Here is a 27,063-nt window from a genome sequence, read left to right on the forward strand (position 1 = left end):
GAATGGTGTGGGTGGGTGTGTGCATATCTGTGGTGGGATTGGACAGGGGCCCTTGGCTATGCTGCAGGGGACCAAGGGCAGGTGGACCCCGTGGGGGCTGACCTTTGGGCACTGCTGGGGGCACCACAGATCACTTGGCCTTATCCGAGAGAGAAGGAGGGAGAGAGGCTTGGCAGTTTTTGCCCCATTTGGCAGATGATAAAACTCAGCTTGGCAATACTGGGGTGGACACCCAGCCTGGGGGGCAGTAGTTAAGGGAAGACCAGCCCCCAGCTTTCCAATTCCCTTAGATGTGAACAGGAAGTCTGGGCCCTGGGGAGGAAGCCGAGGGGGGCCGTCCCTTCCTTTTCCAGCCCAGGCAGCACTGTTCTCCCTCAGCTACAGGTACAGACGAGGACACTGAGACCCAAAGAGAGGAAGGGCTGGCCCAGAGAAGCCAAACACAAAATCAGCTTCCTCCTGCTCAGGGACTCTGTCCTGCCTGACTTGCTCATCTCATGTGATAAGAACACACACTCCTGGACAACCTTGCTCTCTCTACATGTGGCCATGGTCCCTCTTCAGCCCTTGACCCTCCCTCCCAAGCTCCAGAAACCCCTTGCCTGACCACCCCCATGTGTGCCAGGGAGCCCACAGACCCACTGAGACCCTGCTCATCTGGGAAGGAACCCCTGCACTGCCCTGTGCCCCTTCCACTGGGGATCTCTGGTCAGCTTGGAAGGATGGGGCATGACTCCCAAGCACTCAGACTTGAGTAGGGGGTTGCTGGGGTACCCTTTCTGCTCTTCCACTGCCTGTACGTGGCCCTGAAACCTGTGTACCACGGGAAGTGTTGGGGGAGGGGGTGCTGGTGTGACCACTGGAGGGGGACCAGGCAGCAGACAGCGGGCTCCTTTGTTACAGGCTGAATCATCGTCCTCCCTCTCCTGGGATTAGGCTTCCACCACCCTTTCCAAGGTCGCAGGGCCCGGAACACACAAGTGCTGGCTTCTCACCCTACTGGGCCATGTTGAGACCCAGGCGTGGGGGCAGGGGGGACTTCCCCAAGGTCACACAGAAAGGAGTGGCGGCTGGCCACACACACCTGGCCCAAGGGGCCACTGGGCAGCCTCGGTTGACCCCACTCCTGACTTCAAGCTTCTGGAGCTCTTGGCTCATGCTTGCCCGCTGAGATTAGGAAGGATGGTGGAGGGGATCCCTGGGTGGCTCAGCGGTTCAGCGCCTGCCTTTGGCCCAGGGCATGATCCCGGAGACCCAGGATGGAGTCCTGCATCAAGCTCCCAGCATGGAGCCTGCTTCTCCCTCTGCCTGTGTCTCTGCCTTTCTCTCTCTTTCTCTCTCTATCACGAATAAATAAATACATAAATAAACTTAAAAAAAAAAAAAAAAGGTGCAGCATCCAGGCCCCAGAGCCTCAGAATAGGGGCGAGTGCCCCGGGAAGGCCCCGCCAGGATCCCGGACACCGCCTCCTGGGAGCCTTTCCCGGGGAAGCCAGGTTAGCCCGGCCCGGGTGAGCGAGCGAGTGTGTGTGTGTGAGTGTGGGTGAGGAGTCAGTCCCTCTCCTCTGACTCCCGCTGGGTTCAGGGTCCTTCGGACCCGGGAGGACTCTAGGGAAAGGCGTCAGGAGTAGACCCCTGGCGGGGAGGACCGACGCCGCGTCCCACCTCCTGCCAGGAGGGTCCGCGGGCGCCCGCCCCCACTTCCACCTGCAGCTCCCGGAGGCGGGGCGGGGCGAGCGGGGGCGTGGCCGGGGGCGTGGCCGGGGGCGTGGCCGGGGCGTGGCCGGGGGCGTGGCCGGGGGCGTGGCGAGCGCCGGAGCGGCGGGGGTGGTCGGGGGGGGGCGGACCGCGGGGAGCGGGCGGCCGCGGCGACAGTCCCCGCTCGGGGCACGGGCGCCGCACAGGTACGGGCGGGGCGGAGGTGGCGCGTCCGTGGGCGGGCTCCTGTGCTCCGCGTGCCGCTCACTCCTCACTCCAGGTAGGACCTTCGCCCAGCGCCCCCTTGGGCCGGCGCGTCGCCGTCCCTCCGCGACTCCCCCAGACCCGGGCCGTCCGAGGTCGAGTTCGTGCCGGCGCCTTCAGCCTCGTCTTCCCTGCCCGTGGTCACGCGGCTCGAGCTGAGGGGCAGCGCAGGGACAGCACCCCCAGCCCGCCCGCCAGGGTTCGTGCAGGGCTAGGGTGCGAGGGGCTGCCTGGGAGGCTGCCAGGAGGAGGTGACGCCTGCAGCGAGACCGGCATGGGCCAACGCCTGGTGGCTGGAACAGGATCCCATGTTTGGGAAACTCGGGACTGCGTGTGCCGGGGCAGGGAGGGGCAGGGGAGCTGTGAGACGCCGGAGGGGGGCGTCTAGGACAAGAGGCTTAGAGCCCTGGAGGGCCGGAGGAGGGGTGCTAGGGGAGAGGCCACAGTGCAGACTGCGCCCCCTCCCTTGGGCAGCCCTTCTCTGCTCTGTCTACCGCTGCACTTGCTGGCTGTGTCAGAGGACTCCACGGCAAGCAAAACTTCCTTGCCTGTCCAGACCAGGAAATACCAGAGTGGGTGCCATGATAGGGTGTGGCCCAGGGGCCTGAGGGGCCGAGGGGCCCGAGGGGCCAGGCCCTGGGGAGGGCAGGGGAGGCCTCAATGGCCCTGCTGCCTGAGAGCCATCTGGCATGCACAGGCCAGGAATGCAGGGGAGAGAGCAGGTCTGGCTGCTGGTTAGATCGACACGGGGACAGGGCAGCTGACTCACCTGGGCACGCCAGGACCAGCCAGTTCTGTCCTCACCCCACCCTGCAGGGAGCACCAAGGTTGCCTGAGGGAGGTAGGAGGCTGGGCCCTGCTGGGAACTTGCTGTGTGTCCCTGAGACAAGTCGCCCAGCCCTTCTGAACCACCTAGTTCTGGTGAGCTTGATGGGACGGGGAGCCAGAGGCCTGGGTCTGAGCCCGGCACATGCTCTACGGGTAGCGTCTGGGCCCTCCAGTTCCCTCCTGGGCCTCAGTTTCTCCATATGTACCTCACGTGCAGCCTACCACTGAGGAACCTTGCACCAGGGTGGAGGGCGAGGGTAAGGAGGCCATGCCCTTGACCAGAGCCGGATGGGTTGGGGTGTGACAGGGGTTCGAGTAGGGAGGACTCCTGCTGGGTCCCTCCAATGTTATGGCTTAGCACCTCCCCCGACCCCCAAACACACTCATGCCTGGTCTGCTCCCTGCTCTCACACTCTTGGTTGCCTCCAGGATGAAGCCCGAAGTTCTTCACCCAAGGAACAGGGGCCCCTGGGCACCACCAGGCCAGATCCCCAACCATGCACCGTCTCATCAGCCATGTGGAACTTCTGGCCTTTCCTCTGGGCAATGTGCCTCCCGTCCCTAGGGATAGACAGCTCATTTGGGACCACAGATCTAGAAGGTTCCTAGAGTCGCGTCTGTTAGCAGCCTGGGTCTGTAAGACTCATCCTGAGGGGCCCAGGCTGCTCTGAACTGGGAGGGAGGCTGAGGACCAGGTCTCCACATCCAGAGCAGCTCCCCCCACCAGTTTATCCTTTCTAAGGAGGACTTACAGAGTCCTGTGGGAGCAGCTGAGGTGCGGACCATGGGTGCAGGCAGAGGGGAGAGAGGGAGGAAGTCTGAAGTGGGGAGGGACAGAGCTCCATGTCCTAGGTGCCGTGTGACTGGGGTGGGCTCCAGGTCAGTGTGAGTGTGGGGGATGCTTGGTATTCAGGACCTCCCGGCCTCGAGCTATTGATGCTTGCCCTGTGACACTCGCCCTCTCCTGGTTCCTAGTACACACCCCCTGTCCAGGCTGCACCCTCTTCCTCTACCTTCAGCCAGTGGCCTCACCTCTCAGTTCAGACCCCAATGGACTGGCTGCCAACTGAGGATGGAAAGGTCACCCCCAAAGGGCCTTTCTGTTCCATCCATTTCTGGAGATAATGGGGAAGAGTCAGGTGGACCACATTTGCTGTACCCTCTGGCTCCTCGGCTGGGCTTCCCCGGTCTGCCAGAGTTCACCTGGAGCTAACTGCCTCGCTGTCCCATGTTGGGGTCGGCGGGGGGTACCGGGGCTGCTGCAGGGACCCACAGAGAGCAGGCCACAGCTGGGTGTCTAGCTGCTTCCCCTTCCTGCCTGTCCCTCCCAAGGCCTCGCCCTTCTAAAGCAGCAGCAGGAAAGGTGGGGCAGGAATGCCTGGGCCTGGGCCCTTGGCCAGACCTCTGAGCACCCGCCCCACTGCCCCAGAGCCGGTTCCCTGGGAGTTGTAGACTTTGCCAGGGGCCTGGAGTGACCTCTGGTGCCATTGGGGCTGGGTTAGGAGGAATGAGACCCCTTGTTGTTTGCCTCTGTCGCCCGCCCATTCCAGCGGCTTCGATCATATCTCCCACCCTCCCCAGGTCAGCTAACTGCAGAGCCTCAGAGTGTCAGAGCCAGGGACAGGCAGTCTGAGGCTCTAGGGCTAAGAGACCCTCTAACTCTCAACCCTGAGACTGGGCCTGGGCCCTGTTCACAGGCCCCGAGTGCGGCGCCCTGGCCATGTGCAGCCCTGAGGAGGAGGCCCTGCTGCGGCTGGAGGAGGTCTTCTCGGCTACGCTCGCCCGCATCAACAGCCTTGTCCTCCAGCCCCTGCTCGAAACCAGTGAGTCTTGGCTCTGCAGGGGTGAGGGCCGGGGGGTGGGGGTGGACACAGGAACCATTCTGGGCATCGAGTCCTACCTTGTTAGACCTGGGGTGCAGCTTTCTCAGCCTCAAACGGGAGGGCTGACACTTGGTATCGGCATCTTCTGATGGGACTGGGGCTCTGCTTCCTGTTGGGGGCTGCTCCCTTCTCAGAGGCACCCCGAGGGGCCAGGCCATGACCCCCTAGCCTAGACCCAGCTGTACATAGAGTCAGAATCCCACCTCTTCCAGGGCACAGGCCTGATTCTTTGCCTGGATTCCCATCCTGCTCTCAGCCAGGACATGACAGGGTTTTTACTTCCAGTTTGGGGGTCTCACTTGTTTTTGTTTTTGTTTTTAATGTGTATTATTTTCCTTTTTATTTTTGTATGTTTTTTTATTGGAGTTCGATTTGCCAACATACAGCATATCACCCAGTGCTCATCCTGTCGAGTGCCACCCTCAGTGCCTGTCATCCAGTCACCCCATCCCCCTGCCCACCTCCCCTTCCACTACCCCTTGCTTGTTTCCCAAAGTTGGGTGTCTCTCATGGTTTGTCACCCTCTCTGATTTTTCCCACTCATCTTCTCCCCTTTCCCCTACAATCTCTCTCATGAATGAAGTGACCTTGGGCAGGCGTCTTCCATCTGGGGCTCTGTCTGTGCCAGGGGACCACGGGACTTAATGGATCCCATATCCCAGACCCACTCCTAGCTCATCAGTGCTGTCCTGGTGTCATAGGGGATGGGGGGACCTGTGCCCCCACTTCCTCCTCAAAGATGCTGTCCCACGCTCCAGCCCGCCCATCCCTTCTGAGCTCTAGGGGCCACATCGGTCTCCTCCCCTGTCCTGAGGACCCCGGCTGCAGCTCCAGGGCTGTGGGGCACCGCTCCCCTTGGGTGGAGGAATGGCCCTGCCCCCCTCACATTGTGCTTGTACCCACCCCCCCTCGCCCTAGCCCCAGAGCCCTCGGACCCCCGGGGCAGAGAGCACCTGCGGCTCTTGCAGCAGCTGCACCAGAGCTCCCAGCAGCTCTGGGAAGTGACAGAGGAGAGCCTACACTCGCTGCGGGAGAGGCTGTGCCATCAGGACTCCGTGGGTCTGGAATCCCTGCTCTTGCTGTGCGGTGCCGACCGTGTCCTGCAGGTCCACGTGGAGTAAGACAGCGAGGGCACCTGGGGCTTGGCCTGGGCATCAGGGTGCCCACCACCAAGCACCAGGTTTCCACCTGGGTCAGGCATAGGCCAAGGTTTGGGTTTGGTAGGGGGTGGGGCTCACCCGGGGTTGGCCCCAGGGCCTTGGGCATTAGCTGGGCTCAGGCTCAGACACTGCAGACCTGAGCCTTGGGGCTTCCCAGTGAAGAAAGACTGAGTTAGAATTCTCTGGTTGGGGCAGGGTTCCAGCTATGCAGTGAATGGGATCTGGGGACCCCAGAGGGGCAGGGGCTTGGGTGTGAAGCTGTGGGCTGGGCCTGCAGGGAGTCCCCTGTGCTGCCTGCAGGTACATCGAGTCCTACACCAGCTGCCTGGTGGTACAGGTCTTTCAGAAGGCAGCAAAGAAGAAGAGGTGAGCCCAGGATGCTGCAGGGGCCCTCTGAGTGGGGCAGGGGTGTCCGGGGGAGGGGGGGGCAGGTCGGGGAAGTCCCATCCCCGAGCAGTGAGTGTCATGGCCCATGACTCATCCTGAACACTCCTGATTCTAACAATTCTACACTGATCCACACCGGAAGGGAGGGAGGGAAGTCTGCTGGGGCTGTGAGCACAATCCAGATATCCCCTAGCCAGGCTTGACCCTGGGAAGGCGGAAGGAGTGCCGTCCTGTCGGGGTGGGTGGTTCTACTCAGCCACCCCTTCAAATGAGATGTTGCTATTGACTCTGCAATGGGGCAACTGCATTTATCCGATAGGAGAGTAGTTTGGGGTCTGGGACTGTCGCTGGGATGTGGGCGCAGTTAGCTGGGGTGGGGGGGCGATGGTGGCGGGTTCAGGAATGGAGTAGGGGAGTGAAGGCAGTGTGTGGCCCTCCCTCTGCTCAGGGAATACTGGCGACGCCAGAGGAAGGCACTGTGGCAGCTCCTGTCGGGCGTGAGCTCAGAGGCCTCTGTGGGCACAGCGCTGGCCCAGGCCCTCTGCCAGCCGCTCGCCCATCACGTGCAGCAGTACGTGTTCCTCCTGCTGAGCCTCGGGGACACCATCGGGGAGGTAAGTAGCAGGGACTGTCAGGGGGCCGGGTGCTTCCCTGTTGCTTGCAGGGAAGCCGAAGGAGGAGAGACACAGGGCCCTGGCTTGGGGGACACACTGACTCGGGAACTGTGGTTTGAGAAGGACCCGGCCATGCTTTGGGGATATGGCTGTGTTCTGGGGGGTTTGGAGGGGTGTGTCCTTGTCCTGGCCTGTCTGAGGTACATGGCTGTGCCCAAGTGGGGCCAGCAGAGACTCAAGAGCAGACGAAGAATCATATATGGGAGGAGAGGACACCTGGCCCAGGCCCAGTGAGGGGAGTCATCCAGTGGTCCTGTCTGGAAGCACCTTCATGCTGGCCTCTCCCCGAAGGAAGGCCTGGCAGGGAGAAAGGGACAAACTTCGGCTTAGATCCAGACCTTCTGAGCAGCTGGGGCCAGGCCAGTGCTGGGGCAGCCGTCACAGTGGGGGGGAGGTTCTGACAAGCCCCCCTCCACCCCCATCCCGTGCTCACCAGCTTCTCTGTGTCCCTGCAGCATCACCCCACTCGGGAGCTGGTGGTACACGCAGCCACTGTCTTTGGGAACCTACAGTCCTTCATGAGGCAGGCGCTGGACCAGGCCATGGCCACGCAGGCCCTCTGGCACACCCTGAGCAGCCGGCTGAGAGTGAGTTTGAGGCCTGAGGCGTGGTCAGGGAAGGGGTTCTCACCAGGCAGTGTGGCCTATTGGGCTGTCCATGCTGCAGCTTCCCCACCTGGAAGTGGGAGTGGTGGCCGAAGCAGGTGGCTGTGAGGCCCACCTGTCTAGCTATCTCCATGCACTTGCTGAGCAGCCCAAGCTATGAGCTGGTTCTAGGGAGGAGCAGTTGGAACTGACTCTCTGTCCTGGGATGCCACCAAACGATCATATCTTCGTGTCACTGCCCACTGTGTCATGCACTGTCCCTGCTGGGAGGAAAGCCCCTGTGCCCCGAGAGGGTAAGACAGGCCTGGGGCCCAGTGTAGGGAATTAGGTGGACAGGAAAGGGGACAGAATCGCCAGTAAGAGGCGGGGACTGCAGAACTGTGGTGAGTGTTGTTGGGCAGCTTGGCAGGGGCAGTGGCTTGAGGTGGGGCGGGCATCAGAGCGAAGGTTCAAGACAAGTTGTGATGCCCCTGCAGACCTTAGAACCCCAGTGTCCACCACTGAGCTGGGGGCCTCTGGGACAGTTTCAGACTGCAGGGGCTGGTGCTCGGGGCAGAGACAGGCAGGGGAGCAGCCACAGTGACCAGCCCGAGGGTGCCTGACCCCCATGCCTCCCCACTCTCCTCCTCAGGATGTGCTCTGCACCCCTGCTCGCCGACTCCTTCAGGACAGCCAGGACATACCCGTGATGGTCACCCCGCTGCGGGCAGAGCGTGTGCTGCTCTTCGATGATGCCCTCATCTTGCTACAGGTTGGGGTGGGGCTGACCAGAGGTCCTGGGGCTGCAGTGGGGGTCTGGGGTCTGGCTGAGAAAAGATTGGAGGGAAACAGCAGGGAGCAAGGACTTGGGCTTGAGGGAGTGGAGGGGGAGGTGATGGGGGCTGAGAGGCAGGCAGTGCCAGGGTGGAGGCGACAGGTGGAGTCATCCCTGGAGGACGGTGCGCTGCTCCAGGTGCATCCCGGCCTCAGCACCTGCCAGCTGGCATCCCCGCTAGGCATCACCTCGGTTTCCTCATCTGGAAAGTGGGATGCTTGTGAGTTTGTCCTGCAGCAGGTGCTGGACAATTCTTACTTCTCTTCCTCATGTAGGAGAGGAGCCCCAGACTGGGAGATCCTGGGTGGCTCTTGGTGGCTAAGGAGGGTTGGATGAAGGACTCAGAGCACACATGAAGTTTCTAGAGAAGAGTGCCACGTGGAAGCAGTGCCTGGGCTCTGGACTCCACAGAAAGTGGGGGTTGGGGGAGCCAGGCCTGGGGTTTGGGATTGTCACCTTGACTGTGCCTAGTGCCCCCTGAACTCATACTGCCCTCACGGTAGCCATAGCACTGTCTTCTCTGTCCTCTCAGAAAGTCAGTCTAGGACTCTCCTGCAGGCTGGGAGGCTGAGGCCTGGGAGGGGTGCTGCTTGCCCAGCCCAAACCTGTGTCTCCTGAAGCCTGGTTTTGGGGTTTTGATTCAATTTGCATTCCCCTTCACTCCTGACCTCACGTAAAGGGCTCCAAGTATACTGGATGAGATACTGTCACTTGAATGCACTGTGTCCTTTCCTACCTCTGGACCTTTGCATGCCTGCACCAGGCCCACCCTTGTCCCTGCCTGGGCCTGGGGCCTCTTCCTCCTCCTGTGGCAGTGAGGCAGTGACCGGCCTGCCTAGGCCAGACAGGAGGTTGCTACACGAATCTTTTAGAGGAAGGGACATTCATTCATCAGTTCTCAGGGCAGGGACAGCATTCCAGGTAGAAGGAGCAGCATGAGCAAAGGGTCAGATTGAGCGGGATTGGGGGCAAGCCTGAGAAGATGTGAGTATGGCAGGGCCGTGGCACCTCGTTCTGGAGAGGGCTAGGCGTGAGGACATATGAGCCAGGAGTCACCTTTGTGGTCTCAGATATGGGCTCAGCAGCGAGGCCTCCATCCCCCAGGCAGTAGGAGCCTATGGGAGGTTTCCAGCAGGGGCTGAGGGTGTCCGAGTTGTGGCCATGATGGAGCAGGATGTAGGGGAGTGGACAGGCTGCTCCTGGGTTCCTGGCCAGGCCCTCAGATGGGAAGGGAGATAGAGGAGCTGCCCTGGAGATGGGAACAGGCTCAGTGCTGGGCATGCTGGAGTAAGCCACTGGCGGGACACCCAGCCGGGTGGCAGCAGGTTGGTGCCTAGAGCAAGCCTGGGCCAGAGCAGTAGGGGAGCGTCTGGTCTGGGCCCTGGGTGACACCTGTACCCCATTTTCTTCCAGGGCCACAATGTCCACATTTTTGATCTGAAGCTGGTGTGGATAGATCCTGCGCAGGACGGGTGAGCAGCTCCCTCCCATAACACCCCAGGCCTTCTCTCCCTCCACCCTCCTGAAACTGCCCACACCCCAGGGCTTGGGCTCCCTGGACAGAGCTGGGGCCTACTCGTCACCTCCATCTATCTAGGTGCATGTTTCACCTCCTCACACCTGAGGAAGAGCTCTCCTTTTGCTCCAAGGACCCTCAGGACCGGGTGAGTAGGGGGTGAGCTGTGAGTCGGGGCAGTGGGGTCAGAGGAGTGAGGGAAGGCGCCAGGAGTGGGAGGTGGGGCACAACTATGCCACCCTGGAGGCTCCAGGGATCAGAATGCCATAGAGAACAGGGCATTTTTCCCTGCGAAGCCAGGACGGGGGCCTGTGCTGGTCCCTCTGGGCAGGCCCGGGCACTGTACACGAGGATCTCGGGTCTGGGCGCAGGACCCTAGGGAGCAGTGTGGAGCAGTTGGAGGTGCTCCAAGTGACAGAACAGGGTCAGAGAGGGGCGGTGGAGGGGGTACTGTCTCCCCACTGTCCTTCCCAGAGGAGCTGCTTGCACAGCAGTGACGTGTCCTGCGTTCCCCCTGCCCCCACCAGACGGTCTGGCAGTGGAAGATGACTCAGGCTGTGTGCCAGGCCCTGCGTGGAAAGAAGGACTTCCCGGTGCTGGGGGCGGGCCTGGAGCCCTCCGAACCCCCCACCTGCCGCTGCGTGGCGTACACCTTCCGCGCGGAGGGCCGGCTCTGCCAGGCCACCTACGAGGGCGAGTGGTGTCGGGGCAGGCCCCACGGCAAGTGAGTGACCGGGGCTCCGGGCCCGCAAGCCACAGGGCTCCCCTGCGAGTCCGGGGGGGTGGGGGGCAGACAGGACCTGATTGCCTCCGGGCACCAACTGGAGGCTACTTCCTGCATCAGTTGGTCGACCGTTTGTCTCCCTGTCTGTCTTGAGCCCCGTTGGAGAGGACCTGGCCCGTCCTGGGTCTGTGGGTATAGGGTCCTGCTGATGGTGATGACCCCAGAGTGTGGGGGACAGGCTTCAGGCGGCTGGCCTGCAGGGCTGCAGTGGCTGTTCTCAGGAGGGTAGGAGAATTCTCGTATCCACGTGGCACCATCTGCTAGCAAAAATGGTTTGCAGACTTCCCATCTCCACCCATCCTTACCAAGAACACTCTAGGGGCGTGTTATCACCCATTCTGTAGGTGTGGAAACTGAGGCCAGAGACTGGCATGACTTGCCCGAGGCCTTAGGGCAGGTTCTAGGGTGAGTCTGGCTTCAGCCGCAGACCTGTGTCAGCCCCACAAGCAGGAGGGCTTTGGAAGAACATGTGTCCCCCAACCCCCGCGCCACCACCGGGAAAGCCAAGGCCCAGAAAGCAGGAGGGACTTGGACCTACCAGGGTTATGTTCACAAGCGTGTTTGTTTCTGATACCTTGCCTTCTTCCAGAGAGGGCTCGAGGACGCAAATGAACAACAACAACAAAACAAACAAACAAACAAATATAAGAAAACAATGCTGCGCCAGAAGCGGAGAGGAGGATGCTAGAAGCCAGACTAGCATTTGATTAAGCTTGAAGTTTAGCTCCGAGCCTCCTGTTGGTCAAGGGAGAAAGGGAACCTGGATGTTTCTAGAGCTCTCCCTGCCTGTGGGGTGTGGCGAGTGGTCGTGCCAGGAGTTGACAAAGGCTGAGAGCCCGTGGGTCAGAGAAGAGGGCTGGGTGGGGGCAGAGCGTCCAGTCCAAGGGGAGCCTCAGCCTCCGAGAGAGTCTATGCTGGAGTCCGCGGGTGGTGGGGGGTGGGGGGGTGCAAGCTGTGCGTACTGGATGGGACTGGTGGGCCTGATGTGTGTGGACCCAACTGTCTTCCAGGGGTACCCTGAAGTGGCCGGATGGACGGAATCACGTGGGGAATTTCTGCCAGGGCCTGGAGCATGGGTAAGCCTGGGGCTGCTGCAGGAGTGTGTGGGGGGCAGGTGAGTGGCTTTCGTCCCTGCCTCCGGCACGAGCCTGACCCGGTCCTCAGTTCCCAAGCCTCAAGCAGGAACTTGAGGCCATTTGGTCCAGCTCCCCTGATTGTACAAAACGGAAAGCCCGGAGGAGGGAGCGAGTGGTCAGGGTCTGGAAGTGCTCCTAGGGTGCACGGGGGATGGCGGCGGGGGGGTGGGCATGTCCTAAGAGTGACCCTTGGGAAGAAGAGATGCCTGAGAACCTGGGAGATTCTCCCCCTTGTCTGAGAAGGCCGCTTGGAGGCAGGGACACTCCTGGGTGGTACGGAGGGATGTCACGGGATGTCCTGGGGTCAAGCTGGTGGCCCCTGGTGCTGACTGCCCTCTCCTTGCGCCCACACTGACAGCTTCGGCATCCACCTGATACCCCAGGCCTCTGAGGACACGTTTGACTGCTACAAGTGCCACTGGCAGGAAGGCAGCATGTGTGGCTATGGCATCTGTGAGTAAGTGTCCCTCGGCCTGACAGCAGGCAGGGTGGGCTCGTGGGGTGGCCCCATCGCCGGGACTGAGCTTGGGGAGGCCTGGCCAGCTATTGGTGGCCTCTGCAGGTACAGCACCGACGAGGTATACAGAGGCTACTTCCAGGCGGGCCTGCGGCATGGATTCGGGGTCCTCGAGAGCGCCCCCCAGGCCCTGCAGCCCTGCAAGTACACGGGCCACTGGGAGAGGGGCCAGCGGAGTGGCTATGGCATCGAGGAGGACAGTGACAGGTGAGTGCCCCGCAGGGTTGCAGGGCAGAGAAGACCCTCACAGACCAAGGTGCCTCAGGGCACGGGTCCTGTCATCAGTGGGTCTGTCCATTTGTCCCCCAAGTCTCTTTGAAACCCCTCACTTCTTGTTCATGACCTTGGATGTCGCTGAGGCTCAGGATGAGGGAGCCCTGAGCTCCCTGACCGAGGAGCCTCCCCACTTGGGCCCCTCCTTGTGCCGTCCAGGAGTTTCTGATCCCTGGTCTAGTGCCATGTGAGGACCACAGCCCTTGCCAGAGCTCTGGGCTGTGAGACAAAGCCCAGGGCCCCTGGCCTGGCATTCGAGGCTTGCCCATGTCTCTGACCTCATCCCTGCCGTGCCACCTGCACACCCCTCCAACCTTCTAGACCACTCAGTGTCCCCACGTACCTGTCCTATTTGTGGTAGGTTCATAGCTCCAGGGCTTTGCACACCATCTGCCCTTCCTGCCACCTCCCCCAGGAAGCCTGCCAGGATACCCTCCCCCAGGCAGGCTCCCTGCCTCCTCCACTCTCTCTTCCTTTTGGAGGTCCTGATTTCTCTTGCCCCAGGCCTGAGTTGGGTGGATTCAGGCAGTATCATTGCTCCTTATCTGCTCTCCACCCCCACCCCATCCATGCCAGGAGAGCACACCGAGGGGCCCAGGAACAATTCTGACCCAACTCTGGCTCCTCTCCAGGGGTGAGCGCTATATTGGCATGTGGCAGGCCGACCAGCGCCATGGCCCGGGGGTCATGGTCACCCAGGCTGGTGTCTGCTACCAGGGGACCTTCCAGGCAGACAAGATGGTGGTGAGTGGGGTGACCCCTGTGTGCCCTGAGCTACCCTCTCCCTGCACTGGGGCTGAATTCTGGAGCCCCCCTCCTACTCTGCGGGCTCCGATGCTGAGCAGAGGTTGGGCAGGGGTGGATAGGGTGGGAAGCTGGGTTCCATGGGATCATGTCATTGTCCCCAGTGTATGAAAGACAAATATGAGGCTCGGAGAGGTCAGAGAACCTGCCTGGTGTCACGTTCTGTTGAGTGGCAGGGTTGAGGCTCATAGCTGGGTCTCCTGAGGCCAGGCACACCAGCACCTGCTTCCGGCCTCACCCACACCTTGCCAGATGCCTTGACACACAGTAGGGCTCTGGCCTGGTGACTCTTATTGTTATTATGGCTTGTACACTTGCTCTTGCTCCACTTTGTTCTGGAAAAGTTTGAAGAAGGAAGAAAAGACAAGAATAGACACAAAATAGATTCAAGTAGGGCACAAATTGTATCCCATTTGGCTCTGAGCTTCCTGGAAACCAATGCAACAAGGGAGCCTGGTCAGCTCCACTGTCACCGAGGGTCAGTGACAGGGCAGTGGGGATGGTTGAGGAGAAGCCCAGGGCTTCTTGAGCAGGAGGTGGGGAAGGAAGGGTCCCTGGGAGGCTTTCTGAGAGAGGCTGCCAGAGAGAAGGAGCCAGGTCCCTGGGAGTCTTTCAGGGTAACCCAGGGGTGAGGTCCGTGGGTCTGGTGCTCAGTGCTCTCAGCAGGCCCACGGCTGCCATCCCGCCTAGGCACAGTCCTGGGAGGTGTAGCAGGGCTCAGGACCGCTCCATCCCTAGGTCGAGGCCTGCTCCTCTCTTCCTGCCGCACCCTCCCCACCCCCAGTCTCCTGGAGGCCCTTCCATGGCTTCTCCTCTCTCCGGCTTCCTTCTCTAGGGCCCAGGGGTCCTCCTCTCTGAAGATGACTCCTTGTATGAGGGCACCTTCACCAGGGACCTGACCCTTGTGGGGAAGGTGAGGACCACCGAGACTTACTCCACTCCCGCCAAGGCCTTGGGTGGAGCCTGTAATCTCCCTACTTGGCTCCAGGGCTAAGGGCGTGGGCACTGGGTGTGGAAGGTAGGGGAGGGCCTCTCCCATCTCCACCACGTCCAGGGGGTGGGCTCAGTGACCCCTCCTGCTGTGGAGTTGGGATTTGATCCTGGTGGGAGTTAGGAGGGGACAGGTAGACTTGCCTTGGGGGCCCAGGGTGTTGGTGGGCCGTGGCTGTGTCTCCCTGCAGGCCCCCGGTTGGGAATGCACCCCCTCTACTGGCATTGATGCCTTGGGCAGGGGCCCCCGGAGTCACTGTCCTTCAGATGTTCCTGCCCAAGCTGACCCAGCAGGAGGCAGTCGGGCCCTGCTTGGGCCTTTGGAAATGCGGGGGCTGTTTCAGTCTTCTAATGACCAGAGGGCACCATGGCATCTGAAGGCTGGAGGCCAGGAGAGCTATGAACAGGACAGCCCAGGCAGCAGGAACTGGCCCTCCCAGGCCCAGTGGTGCCTCATGCCTTCCCAAGGCCTCTTCCTACTTTGGGACTTACCCTGCACCCCACCCTCCACCCCCAAGTCCCACAGTAGCAGTTCTTCTGCTCTGACCCGAATTCCTTCCTATGCACGGGCCCCCCACCCCCAGCCTCCTACCTCAGAGGTGAGCCCCTGAGCTGTAGGCTCAGCTCTTGGTCAAGGGCTCCTGCAGGTGTGAAGGAATATGAGCCCTCCCAGGGTGGGGCAGATTGGATGGATGGTGGGATGGCGCCCTATCAGTCCCTAGCCCCTGTGACCCAGAATGGACAGGCATGACACCTGTCATGATTGGATGGAAGGGCAGCTGGATAGACAGGCAGACAGGTATCTCTGCCTCTTTTCCCCCATTTGCAGGGCAAGGTCACCTTCCCCAATGGCTTCACCCTGGAGGGTTCTTTTGGCAGCGGGGCAGGGAAAGGGCTGCACACCCAAGGCATGCTGGACACGGCTGCCTTCCCGCCAGATCCAAGCAGCACCCGTAAGAGGTGAGAGCCTGGCCGCCTGGCCGCCTGACCTGTACATCCTGGAGGGTTGTGTATGTGTCTGCATTTTGACCCCACGGACTCAGGTCTCATCAGAGGGGCTTTTCTGTACTTCCTCTTAGCTCTTTGGAGAGTTCAAAGAGCTCGGGCCACAAAGCCCTCAAGTCAGAGACTCTTGGAATCAAGGGCCATGACAGAACCTCACACACACACACAAAACCGGAGAGAAATATTATGCATAGGCTTTGCTTAGACTCTGCTTTTTTTCTGGGAAGGGTGCAAGATGGTTTGTAAAACTAACACAGATAAGAATAAAATGGAAAATAAAAGTATGAGTTGAACTGAAAGGCAAAGAAGGTACAAATAAGCCCTATACTGGTTATGATGGAACATGAACCTGGACCCGAGTTCCCTGGCAGCCAAGGTGAAGAAGGAAACTTGCTAAGTGGACTCATTGTCACTCTTGTGGGGGTCTTTGAGAAGGGGATAGACTTCTTCCCCATGAGGACAGAGTTATTCCTTGGAAAACTGTAGCTCAAGTGGTGACTTTTGCCATGTCTGTTGAGATGTGGGTGGTAGTTACATGGCCCCAGGTAGCATTTCGGATGTCGGGGGGTAGCAGAGTTGAATACTAGACCCATCATCCCTGCATGCTTCTCCCTGACAGCAGGAGCTGGGGGTAGACAGCAAACCCCAGAAGCAGGACCAAGCCTGGGTGGGGTACAGGTGTAGGACAATCTGTGCACGTGATGTGGGAGGGCAGTGCTCCATTAGGCACACACACGGCCTAGACCCCCGGGCCCGTTGGCCAAGACAGGATCAAGCTCAGGAAGGAACCAAGTGTGTTGGGAGGGAGAGTGGGCTCTGCAGGCAGGAGGATCCTGGACTTTGGGCCCTGTTCCCTCTTAGGCCAAGACCCCACTGTCTGGATTCCAGCTCTCCAGATCTTTCTGTCACCTTTCCAGGGCTCTGTGTGTCTCTTTCCTCTCCACTGTGGAGTAGATGCTCTGTGTCCTCTCTGCCTCTCCCTTCTTCTCCTGGAGGCTTGGAGGTCAGGCCCTCCAGTCTCCCCACCCTTCCTGGGCCCTGACTCTGGGCCAGGTGGGACATCCCTGTCTCTCCAAGGGCCTGGCCAGGGTCCTGCCCACCAGAGCCCCCTCGCTACCTCCCCCACTCTCGCAGGCAGCTAGGTGTGGGTGCCTTCCCGGTGGAGAGCCGCTGGCAGGGCGTCTATGGCCCCTTCCGGGACTTCGTCAGTGCCGGCTGCCCTGGGGACCAGCAGGAGGCCCTACTGGGCTTCCACGTGCAGAACGCGAGGGAGCTGCGCAAGTCCCAGGAATACCTGTGCTGTGAGAGGTGAGGCGCAGGCACGCACGTGTGTGCGTGTGTGCATGTGTGCACGGAGGCACCCACAGGGGCATCCAGAGGGCCAGGGTTGGCATCTGTGGGGCTCTGAGTGGCCTGGGGAGGAAGGATTCCTGGAGGGGGTGCACCAGGGCCCAGGCCCAGGTGTGGGTGAGAGACGTGTGTGCCTGGTGCCCCAGGAGCCAGCCCGAGGCCTGTGCGGGCAGAATGGAAGACGTCCTGGATGAGCTGCTGCAGCACCGGGAGCCCAGGGCGCTGCGGGAGTGCCTCAGGAAGGTGAGGGCCCTGGGGCAGGGGGGTCTGCAGGGAGGGGACCTCCTCACTGCGCCCGGTGGGCCCCTTCTCCTCGGAGGGTCTCAGTGTTCCCATCTATGAAGTGGGAGCTGTCTTGGGAGTCTTGTTGGGGTGTGCTGTGCTCCAGCCCCTGGCCCTGGACACCTCTCTGTTGCCTTTGCACCTGCTAGGCCCTGGGCAACTCGCTGCACCCTCTGGGAAAGCTGCTCCGGACGCTGATGCTAACCTTTCAGGCCACATATGCCGGCATTGGGGCCAACAAGCACCTACAGGCGCTCGCCCAGGAGGAGGTGAAGCAGCATGCCCGGGAGCTCTGGGCCGCCTACAGGTGAGCCCTGGTACGGCAGGCAGGTAGGGCTCTGGCCTCTTTCACATGGCAGGTGCTCTGCCAAGCACCCTGGGCGGGAATGGCGCCTCTGGATTGGGGAAGAGCCAGAGAGCGGATCAGGCAGCGTCCAGCTGGTGAGCAAAGGGGTTAGAAGGTAGGAGATTACATCCAGGGCTGCCTGTAGCCAGAGTCCTCGCCTCGGCCAGGCCCCAGGCTGACCCCTGACCCCAGGAGTTCTCAGCCTTTGCAGGCTGAGCCTGACTCTGGAGTCAGACTCCATCTCCAGTCCCGGCTGAGCTAAGACTCCATCTAGCAGCATTACACATGGGGGCCCCAGGTGCTGCAGTCCTTCTGTTGCGGGGTTCCAGCACTCTGGGGCTGATGTCTTGTGCTCCCAGCTTCCTAACTGCAGAGGCCTGGGAGGCTGGGCTCCGGGGCATGGAGCCTGCTGCCCTAGTCTTTGGTGACTCGGGTTCTGCGGGAAGCGGTAGCCATGCTGTCCCTCTGGCCCATTTCCAGGGGTCTGCTGCAGGTGGCCTTACAGCGCAAGGGCCAAGCTCCGGAGGAGGACGAGGATGCAGAGACAAGGTGACTGCTCCCATGGGGCCTGCGGGGTCCCCTCCTTGGAGGCAGCCAGGCTCAGGACCTGGGCGACTGCACACTTTCGCTCCCAAAGCCTCCCTCAGTGGGGGTAGGGGTTCTTCTAGGGAAGTGTTGGGGGCTCATGCTATTGACCAAGCATTGTTCATTGACCATTTGAGGGTCCGAATGTCCCATGACCTCAACCTTGGGTCACCTGGGAGGGGGCACCGTCACATTGTGTCACGTGTATCTTTGTGGTGAATGCGCTATCCCAGCCTCCCCCTTCAGGTGTGCAGAAGTTGAGCCTTTGCCCCGGGCACCCTCCCCCCTACACGCAGACAGGGAAACTGAGGCCTGGCAGGGGCTAAGCCTGAGGTCACATAGAGTGGGAGTCAAGTGGGTTATTCAGTCTGTCTCCCTCGATCCCCCATAACTGAACTTTACAGTTTGCCTTCAGAGATCCTATCAGCGAGGCCATCCTCCACGGCAGGAGACGTGGGAAATGGGGTTAGACATTAGGTAGAACTTCCCCCTTGGAGTCCCAGGAAACCCAGAAAACGAAGAGGCAATACTGGACCAGCCTGGAATGGCTGCTGAGTGCTTTCCCGCAAGTCCCTGGTCTCCCCAGGGCCCCAGTTTTGCTTTCCATCAAATGAGGATCAACTCCTGCCCCGGCTGCCATAGCAGCTCTCTCAGCGTCATGTGAGAGGATCAGGTGGCTGCAGATTTCCACCAAGGCATGAATGACTGAGAACGGGTTTCAGAAGCATGTTCTAGAGAATGGAGGACATAGGGACAAGGAGCTCCCAGGGCTTTTTGAGGGGCGGCCGAGTTGTGATCCCTGCCCTGGCCCCAGGTGCCCACTCCCTTCCCCCGGTCCCAACCTGTCCTGGCCACTGTCACCCAGGGACCTGCAGGTGCACGGACTGGTACTGCCTCTTATGCTGCCCAGCTTCTACTCGGAGCTCTTCACTCTCTACCTGCTTCTTCACGAGAGGGAGGATGGTCTGTACAGCCAGGGCATTGCCAGCCTGAGCCTCTTCCCCGACACCAAGCTGCTCGAGTTCCTGGACGTACAGAAGTAAGCCTCCCCGCCTTGCCATGCTTGCCAGGGCTCTCGTGTAGAGAGGGCGCAAGTGGAGTTCACGTTGTCTCTAGCAAAATAGGGCTGGTGTCAACTGGCTCAGGTACCCACGGAGTTCTAGGATCATGCCGGCGAGGCTAGTTTCAGGCGTGGCTGGATCTAGCTGCTTCACTGAGTGGTGAAGGGAAGCCACTTCTCTTCCTCTCTTGATGTTTCTCTGGCCTCCACTGATGGTGACGAAAATGGCACCAGCCACTCAAGATTTATACTGTACCCACTCAGGTCCCCACTGCACTCTAGAGAGCTGGTGTCCCCTTCCCAGCAGCTCCAGCAGGGCTCCCGAAATCCCTCACTGGTCTTGAGCCTGCCCCGAGATGCTGGCTGTGGCCCACTTTGGCCAGCCTACCTCGGTACCTACCACTGGTGCGCTGGGGCAAGGTGTTCTGCTCCCAGCAATTGGACTGAGTGGGGGAGGGGACGTCTTCAAGGGGAAACCGAGGACTGTCGTGAGAGCAAGTCCCTTGTACCCTCAGTTGCTGAAACATCCTTTTTCCTCAGTGCCCCTTCTGATCCACTGATGCTACAAAGGAGGGTGTGGGTGCTTTTTCTCCTCCCACACTTGGTCCCCTTTGTCACACAGCAATGGTGCTCCCACCCACCCTCTCTGAAACCCCATTTCTCCTTCCATCATGAATGTCTCCTGCAACTGACAAGTCACCAGCCCAGAAACCTGGGTGCGAACAGCTTCCCCAGTGTTCCTCCTCCCCACCCCCTCCTGTGGCCTCTGTGCTGCTTCCTCCATGCTGGCCTCCCTGCTTCATTGTCTCTCCAAGTTCCTGTCCTGTGCTGCTTTGCGTGGCACATCCTCCCTGTGCACCATCCTTCCCTGGCCCACCAAGACTCCAGAACAGTGTCTTCTGCTGTCATTCTCTGGCCCAACCACCAGGACTTTGCTCCTAGGGTCCCTTGGTGTACAGCGCTGCCCCTCACTCCTATCCAAGTTTTGGGGGGCTATCCACTCCAGAATCTCTCCCAGCCTCCCCTTGGGTTCCTCACCAGCACTCTAGGATGCCGTCATGGACCCCTTTCCTTGGCTCAGCCCCACCGTGGGTCCTGGCATACAGGGGGTTTGCCCCCTGACCTCAGACCCTGCCCCCTCCTTCTGGTGAAGTCTCCATGTCACACTTGTTTAATTTCAGGCACCTGTGGCCCCTCAAGGACCTCACACTGACCACCAATCAGGTGAGAAGGTGGGTCCATTACCTGCCCTGGGTCGGGGGAGGCTGGAGCCTTGGGGAGGGCCCCCAAGGTTTGCTCAGCCTTCTGATCAGGCCTCTGCCTCCCTGCTGCAGAGGAGCCGGGACAGCACAGAGATAGGTGAGGGGGGAGATCCCCAGCTTTCTGGGTCATTCTGACCTCCTGTGAGGGTGCAGCCACTGGCCCACAGTGAGCAGGTGCAAACATGGGCTCCCCCCTTTTCCTGGCTGTGCGATTGTGGGCAGGATGCCGATCTCTGAGCCTCAGTTCTCACCCGTGAGGGTGCTCTCATGCGGTGTTGGTATCCCCGCATGAGAGTGTTGGGAGGGCAAGGGGGCTGCTACACATGAGGCGGTGGCTCTCAGGCTGCTTGCTGGGCCAGCGGCGTAGCACCATCTGCGGAGCTATTAGGAAAGCAGATTCTCTCTCAGACCCAGCCAGACATACTGAGTCAGACTCCGAGTGTGGACCTGGACTTTGTGTTTCAAAAAGCCCTTGTCTGAGAGCCACCGACATAGGTGTTCACTCCCCGGTGGCACCCAGTGGCGATTGGGACTGTTATCTTCCTTCCCAACCACCTGGAGACCCTTTATCCCACTTTACAGTTGAGTAAACTGAGGCTCCCGGTGGAGCTGTGGCTTGCCCTGGGTCACTTGAGCCTCTGGGCGGGGCTGTGCTGGAGCCAGCGAGGGGGAAAGGTGGGTGGCAAGAGTTCCAGCCCCAGGCAGGAGGGAGTGACAGAGCTGGGTGGGGGGAGGGACCGTGGCCTCATCTACCTCCCCACTCCCTGCCATGCAGAGACTCTCCCTGGTCAGGGACAAGTGCTTCCTGTCAGCCACAGAGTGTCTGCAGAAGATCATGTGAGTCTAAGCCTTGAGGAGGGTGAGGGGTGGGAGGCGGGGGTGTTGGGGCTGAACCTGAGGGCCTTGATCTGGAGCCTGCTCCCCTGCCGCAGCACCACAGTGGACCCCCGGGAGAAGCTGGAGGTGCTAGAGAAGACATATGGGGAAATTGAGGCCACTGTGTCGCGTGTGCTGGGCCAGGAGCACAAGCTGCCCATGGATGACCTGCTGCCGCTGCTCATCTACGTGGTGTCACGTGCCCGGTGAGCCCCAGGCTGGGGGCTGAGCTGCAGGATGACCCCTTCCCATCCTGCCTGACACCCAGCCAAGACACACTCTCGAGTCTTGGAACATCAGGGTTTATGGACACAGCTTTTCTTGGTACAGTGTGGGGGGTCTGAGGCCCAGAGAAGCCCACCTAGGGTCCCACATGGGTGCCAGGAGCAGAGCATGGGCCACATCCCAGGTGTCCAACCACCCAGGCCAGGGCTCCCTCCCCAGCTGCCCGGTGCCTGTCCCTGATGGGCCCCATTCCTCCTCTCATGGTGGGGGTGGATGTTCCCCAGAATCCAGCACCTGGGAGCCGAGATCCACCTGATTCGGGACATGATGGACCCCATCCACACGGGAGGCCTGTATGACTTCTTGCTCACGGCCCTGGAGGTGAGGGAGAGAGGTGGTAGACTGAGGCAAAAGTACTCTGGCCTGTGGGGCAGACCCCTTCCCTGCCCTGGACCTTGTTGTGGGGATGAACCCAGATTCCCTGCTCATCTGTGCTCCTGTGGGAAGGTCCTCACTGAGCCCCTGGTCCTGCTGTTGCTGTAGGGCTGCAGAGGGGCCCGTACCTCATCCCAGCCCTGAGGTCCCTGGGGCCCCGAGCCTGTTCCAGGCTGTACCCCTGAGCATAACAGGAGAGGGGAGGCCCCCCTTCCTTGCAGACAGTGGCCAAGGCCAGGTTGGAGACATGGTGGCCCCGGCCGGGGAGATGGGGGCACCCTGGTATTGGGGCGTCCTTGCACGGGGCTGGGAGCAGGCAGGCCGGCTCCCCCTCAGCCTCGCCTCTTTCCCACCAGTCCTGTTACGAGCACATCCAGAAGGAAGACATGAGGCTGCTCCGCTTTCCTGGCCGCTGGGACTCTAGGGAGCCCTGGTAGCTCGGCCTCTCCCGGGCCGACCGCAGAGCCGAGAGGCGCCGCCACGGACTTCCCAAGGGAGCAAGCGTGACCCGGCCTGGCCCCCATCGCCCACGGAGCAGAGGAGGAGTCTTGGAGGAGATGAACAGTTCCTCCGAGGGAGATGCTGCTGCTGCCCTGGGCGGGCTGAGGGTGGGGAGCGACAGGTGTGCCTCCACGGCCTGCCATGAGGTCCGTCTTGGATGACGCCCTTGACACATGCAGGCTCTTTGCTGCCTGAGCCTTGCTCCCATTATAGAGCCTCCCGGGGCCTCAGTGTTGCTGTCTGTATACTAGTGGGCTGGACTGTCTTGGGACGGACCTTCCACTCATCTTGCTGGATTCTGGAATCCCTTCTGGAAGTTTGGCGTTAGTCTGCTGGGCTGAAATCCTCACCTCACTGTCAGTGTTGTTGTTTCCCCACTCTTAGCCAGAGGCCCCAACTTGCTAGTGACCACTCTGTTTATTGGAACTTTTGTCCGCTAGTGGCCTCCTGGGGACCTGCCTCCTTCCTGATTGCCCCAGAGCTGAACTGGCCTTTCAGGGAGGCAAGGCTGAACAAACTTGCAGTCCACTCGACCTGCTGGGTGTCCTCTGGCGCGGCCCTTCCCCTTGGTGGTTTGTGATAGAACAGGTGCCTGGAGGCCTCCAACAATCGTGGATCTGTGCATACCTGATGGTGCCAGAGCAAGCTGCAGGGCAGGCTGTGCAAACTCACCTTGTGTGCCTACGAACCACACACCTGTAGCCCACAGGCCTGTGTGCAGGACAGCCGGCTGTGCCCTGTCCAGGCTCAGCACCTTGCAGGGGTGTGGAGAGGCCAGGGGGAGCTCAGGTGCCTTTGGGAGGGGAGGACCTTGTTCCCATGGTGGTTCTAGTGTGGGACACAGTTAGCAAGGTCTCGGGGCAACTTCCTCCCTGCCTGGCCTCAGTTTCTTCTTCCCACATCGAGGGGCTTGGGCCAGGTGACCCATAGGGGCTCCCCCTGCCCTAACAGTGTCAATAGGCAGGGTGACTGTATTCTGAAGTGGTCTGGGGGTGGGGTGAGGGTGGGGTGGGGTGAAGCATGGAGAAAAGGTGGACTTATGCAGGGATGTGGCCCTAGGCACCAGGGCCACCCTGCCACCATGCCCGGGATTGTAAATCCTCAGCTCCAAGTGTACTTTCCATAGACAAAACCCTGATCTCAAGGCCTGTGAGGGAGGGGCCGAGGGAGGCTCTGAGAAGACCAATCACACCTGAGCTGAGTCCCCACTGGGAGCCTCAGGGTTGGGACTGCTGGTGGCTGGGGGGACACCCACAGACCCTCAGATGACGTAGGGCTGTGGGGTGGGAGTGAAGCTTCCTTGGGCTGGTTCTGCCAAATGTAGCAGTGTGAATGAAGTCTTGGGCTCTGGTTTTGCCAGAAACCCCTGTGGCGTCACCACGAAGGTCCCTGGAAGGGGGCAGCTCTGATGACGAGTGGGGGTATCCAGATGCTGTGGGAGTTCATGCTTACCCAGGACTATGGCAGCCCACTTGTATTTTAAGGCTCTTCCGTGGTCATCGGCTATTCTTGTCCTGTGACAAGCGGGGACAGACTTGACTCAAGGGGCCCTGAGTTGGCGTGAGGCTCCAGCCCCACTCAAGATCCATGAACTCTCCCTGTAGTTCAGATCCACCGGGACTCCTCCACCCACCCTGTTGCTGGGCCTTGTCCAACACCAGCTGAGCCGGAGCGTCAGGACGGCCTCAGGAGACCCTGAGGGCAGCCGGGGCTGTAGCAGACCCTTACCACAAGACCAGAGATGGTGAGGACATGGACTCTGAGGTCAGTGTTCATTTACAGAAGAGACACCTGGAGCCAGGTCACCACCCACGGTGTGGGCACCTTAGGGAGGCCGATGAAGCTGGGTCACCCGCAGGGACCCCAGCAATGACCTCTCCCGGCCACTGCAGGAGCCCCTTGGCTGTAGCGAGAATACACTAACATCTATTTGGGAGGTCAGGCTGGCAGCCGGGGACTCCGGCACCATGGTGAGCTGGACAGAGTCAAAGTGGCCTGGTGGGGCCTGGCTTGGGTCCCGTCTGCCCTCTGTCTTTCTGGTCCCCACCTTGTCTTCCAGGATGAGGATTCTTCTTTCAACAGTGCTGGTGACAAAGTGGCAAAATTCATTATAATTGACCCTCATGATCACCTGGGCCAGAGAGGCGAGAGGTCAGGGGGTTCCTGCTCGTTGACAGCTGCAGGTGGCATTCTGACAGGCTGCAAAGGGCTACAACAGCCCTGCCCTGGAGGACCTGGATTTGGGGCTGAGAAAGAGACACCTGAGAAATTAAATGGCCTCTCAGATGTCACACAGCCTGACCGTCCCTGTCCCCGCACTGCAGCCCCAGCCCTACATGCAGCCTCTCCTGCAACCTCTCAACCCCTGCTTCCTCTGCACCCCCATTTCCCTTCCACCCCCTGCAGGAAATGCCACGTGGGAGCCAGGTTATATCTGTTGAATGGTTGTGGTTGGTGGAGATGGTGTCCTCCTGAAGGGGATTGGGGTGCAGAGGGGCTCCCCCCTCAGTCAGCGAGCCTTACCAGGGGCCTCTTGGATGCCAGCCCTGTTCCCTGCATGGGATATTGTCTGGAAGAACATGGAGCAGGTGTGGAGGGTTGGCTCTCCCCCGGAAAGGCACAGAAGGCAGAGAGAAGAGGAAGCCAGGGAAGCTGAGTCCTCAGGGACCCCAGAATAGGAGCTGGTGGGCGACTAGAGGGCCCAAGGTCTGACTAGGCCTCTATTCAGATCACCCTTGAGGGTGCTGGGAGCCAGGGCCCAAACAAATCCCTTGTCCACTGCAGCCTTGGTGAAGGCTGGGGGGAGTGAGTGTGTGGGGGGCAGCCAGGGAGTGCAGGGTTGCTGGAGAAGCCTCAGCAATGCCCTGGGTAGATGCTCCCTGAGTGAGCTCTCTCCTAAGTGAGGGCCACGTGGCCTCAGCTGAGGGACGGCTGCCCACTGTGGGACCAGGGAGGGGTGGCCCCTGGGGAAGGGATGAGTTCAGGGTTAGGGTTGAGGCCGATGCTAGGGACTAAGGTAAAGGTCAGAAGTAGAGTCCGTGTCAAGTTAGGGGTTAGGATTGGAGTGAGGGCCAGAGTTCAGAAGGAGTTCAGGTCAAGGTTAGCATGAGGGTAAAAGTCAGGTTCAGGTCAGTGCAGGGTCCGGGTCCAGGTGGGGACTTTTCTGGTTGGCCTTGTCTGAGGTCGTGCTGACATGAGTCTGGCTTGTATAACTCCTGCTGTGGGCAGGAACCGGGGGTGGGGGCTGGGCAGCCAAGGCCTTGGTCCCCCTGTGACCATGGCCCAGGCCTTCCCCTCCACGGGGCCTGTTTGCTGTCTGTAAGAATAGTCGCTGTGCAAGACCTGATCATCTGGGATCCAGTTGCTTGGGTCTCCCAGCTCAGACCCTGAGCATGTGAACAAAACCACTTTTGGGGTGACTGCAGCCTCAACCGCCATCTGTCGGGAACCATAGGAGATGCCCCCCACCCCAAGCAACAGCTGCTGAGCTAAGCCAGTCAACCCCAGATTCAGGAGCAAACTGCATAACTACTGGTGTTTCAAGCCACTGTTTGGGGGTGTCTTTTTAATGCGACAACAGATACATAGAACTGTCCTTTCTCCATTACTCACTATCTAACCTTTTATTAAGAACACTTTTATATGCTTCCTTCTTAAACCCAGAATTTTTCCCTATGTATGTGGAAGTCCATCATCAATGGCAATAAATGGAAGACAATTGTATAAAGCAAAACAGGAAACAACCACGTAATCAGTTTCTACATAGGGACAGTGGCCATTCACTGCAAGGGCCCCGGGGGTGGGGGTGCGAGTCCTGCTGGAGGCTTCCCAGCACTCACAGAACCCCAGGCCCCCTTCCAAGCCCCATCACCGACTGAGATGCACCCCTTTCTCAGAGTCCTGGGATCCTGCCCCATGAGGCCCATTTTCCAAGCTTCTAAGTTTTAATATTTTTAGCCTCTTTCCTTTCTTCCTCCAGCCCCAGGGAGAGGGGCTGCTCTCTGTAATTCTTTGAGAATTCTCATTTTGCCTTTTCAGTTCTTCAGTTGCTGCATGTCCTAGGCAGCATCAGGGTCACCCAAAGCTATCCGTGACCTAATCCCCAGAGCCTGTGAATAAGTCACCTTACCTAGCCCAAGGGACGCTGTAGATGCCATTAAGTTAAGGGCCTTGCAATGGGGAGGTGATCCTGGATTACCTGGGTGTGCCCACCCTCATCACAAGGGTCCTTAAAAGTGGAAGACAGAAGACGATTGGAGAGCTATGACTAGGAAGAATGGCCTGAAGCATTGGGAACAGGAGGGAAAGCCTCCAGAAGCTGCAAGAGGCAGAGAAATGGATTCTGGCTTAGAGAGCTTCCAGAAAGGGACACAGCCCAAAGAGAGCTGTGTCGGATTTCTCAGCTCCAGAACTAAAAGATAGTGAATTTATGTTGGTTTTTGCCACTAAATTCATGATAATTTGCTATAGCAGCAACAGAAAACACACACGCTGGTTAACGCTTCCATATGAAACTGTTGGTATAACAGGTGGCCATCCTCCCTGGCCCTGGGCACACCGATTCCCTCCCACTCCGTCAAGTCCCGCATGCTCCCTGGCACCCCACATGGTGGGCAGTATCAGCTCAGGCCAGAGCCCTCTTCTCCTGCCTCCACCTCTGGGGGCTGGTGGGCTGTGACTCTCAGGACTCTCCTCTCTGCTGTCTCTGATCTTGTACTTCCCGTCACTGCTACAGATCCCCAGGACTCAAGAGCCCCAGGAAGCCAAGACTGTCCCCTCCTTGCCCGTGACATTTTCAGCTCA

General features: G+C 60.1%; 1 protein-coding gene across 6 annotated transcripts; it reads left to right on the forward strand.

Annotated features, from left to right (window-relative positions):
* Window positions 1-1,850: 1,850 nt before the first annotated feature.
* ALS2CL (ALS2 C-terminal like) lies at window positions 1,851-26,003 on the forward strand. Of its 6 annotated transcripts, none has more exons than XM_072786488.1 (27): window positions 1,871-1,978; window positions 2,779-2,883; window positions 4,488-4,613; window positions 5,592-5,790; window positions 6,134-6,199; window positions 6,669-6,834; window positions 7,350-7,481; window positions 8,131-8,250; window positions 9,727-9,785; window positions 9,911-9,977; window positions 10,357-10,553; window positions 11,624-11,689; window positions 12,108-12,206; window positions 12,312-12,473; window positions 13,172-13,283; window positions 14,179-14,256; window positions 15,163-15,293; window positions 16,473-16,646; window positions 16,835-16,931; window positions 17,120-17,277; window positions 17,797-17,865; window positions 18,767-18,940; window positions 20,143-20,185; window positions 20,999-21,060; window positions 21,156-21,305; window positions 21,609-21,705; window positions 22,116-22,874. In XM_072786488.1, the coding sequence occupies exons 3-27, from the start codon at window positions 4,511-4,513 to the stop codon at window positions 22,194-22,196; spliced, it is 2,862 nt and encodes a 953-aa protein (XP_072642589.1). In that variant the 5' UTR covers window positions 1,871-1,978; window positions 2,779-2,883; window positions 4,488-4,510; the 3' UTR covers window positions 22,197-22,874. The 6 variants fall into 6 exon arrangements, 5 of the variants coding, with proteins under 5 accessions (XP_072642591.1, XP_072642588.1, XP_072642589.1 ...); XM_072786489.1 differs by lacking the exon at window positions 1,871-1,978 and adding an exon at window positions 1,995-2,161; XM_072786490.1 differs by lacking the exon at window positions 2,779-2,883 and having other exon boundaries at window positions 1,851-1,904.
* Window positions 26,004-27,063: the final 1,060 nt, after the last annotated feature.

This window comes from Canis lupus, chromosome 19 (genome assembly GCF_048164855.1).
Source record: "Canis lupus baileyi chromosome 19, mCanLup2.hap1, whole genome shotgun sequence".
NCBI lineage: Eukaryota > Metazoa > Chordata > Mammalia > Carnivora > Canidae > Canis > Canis lupus.

Bases quoted from the DNA above. Each gene is read 5' to 3' on its own strand.
- ALS2CL (XM_072786490.1), top strand. From the start codon at position 4,511: ATGTGCAGCCCTGAGGAGGAGGCCCTGCTGCGGCTGGAGGAGGTCTTC. The intron at 4,614-5,591 runs GTGAGTCTTGGC...CCCTCGCCCTAG, and splicing joins CCAGCCCCTGCTCGAAACCA to CCCCAGAGCCCTCGGACCCC. The intron at 6,835-7,349 runs GTAAGTAGCAGG...GTGTCCCTGCAG, and splicing joins TCGGGGACACCATCGGGGAG to CATCACCCCACTCGGGAGCT.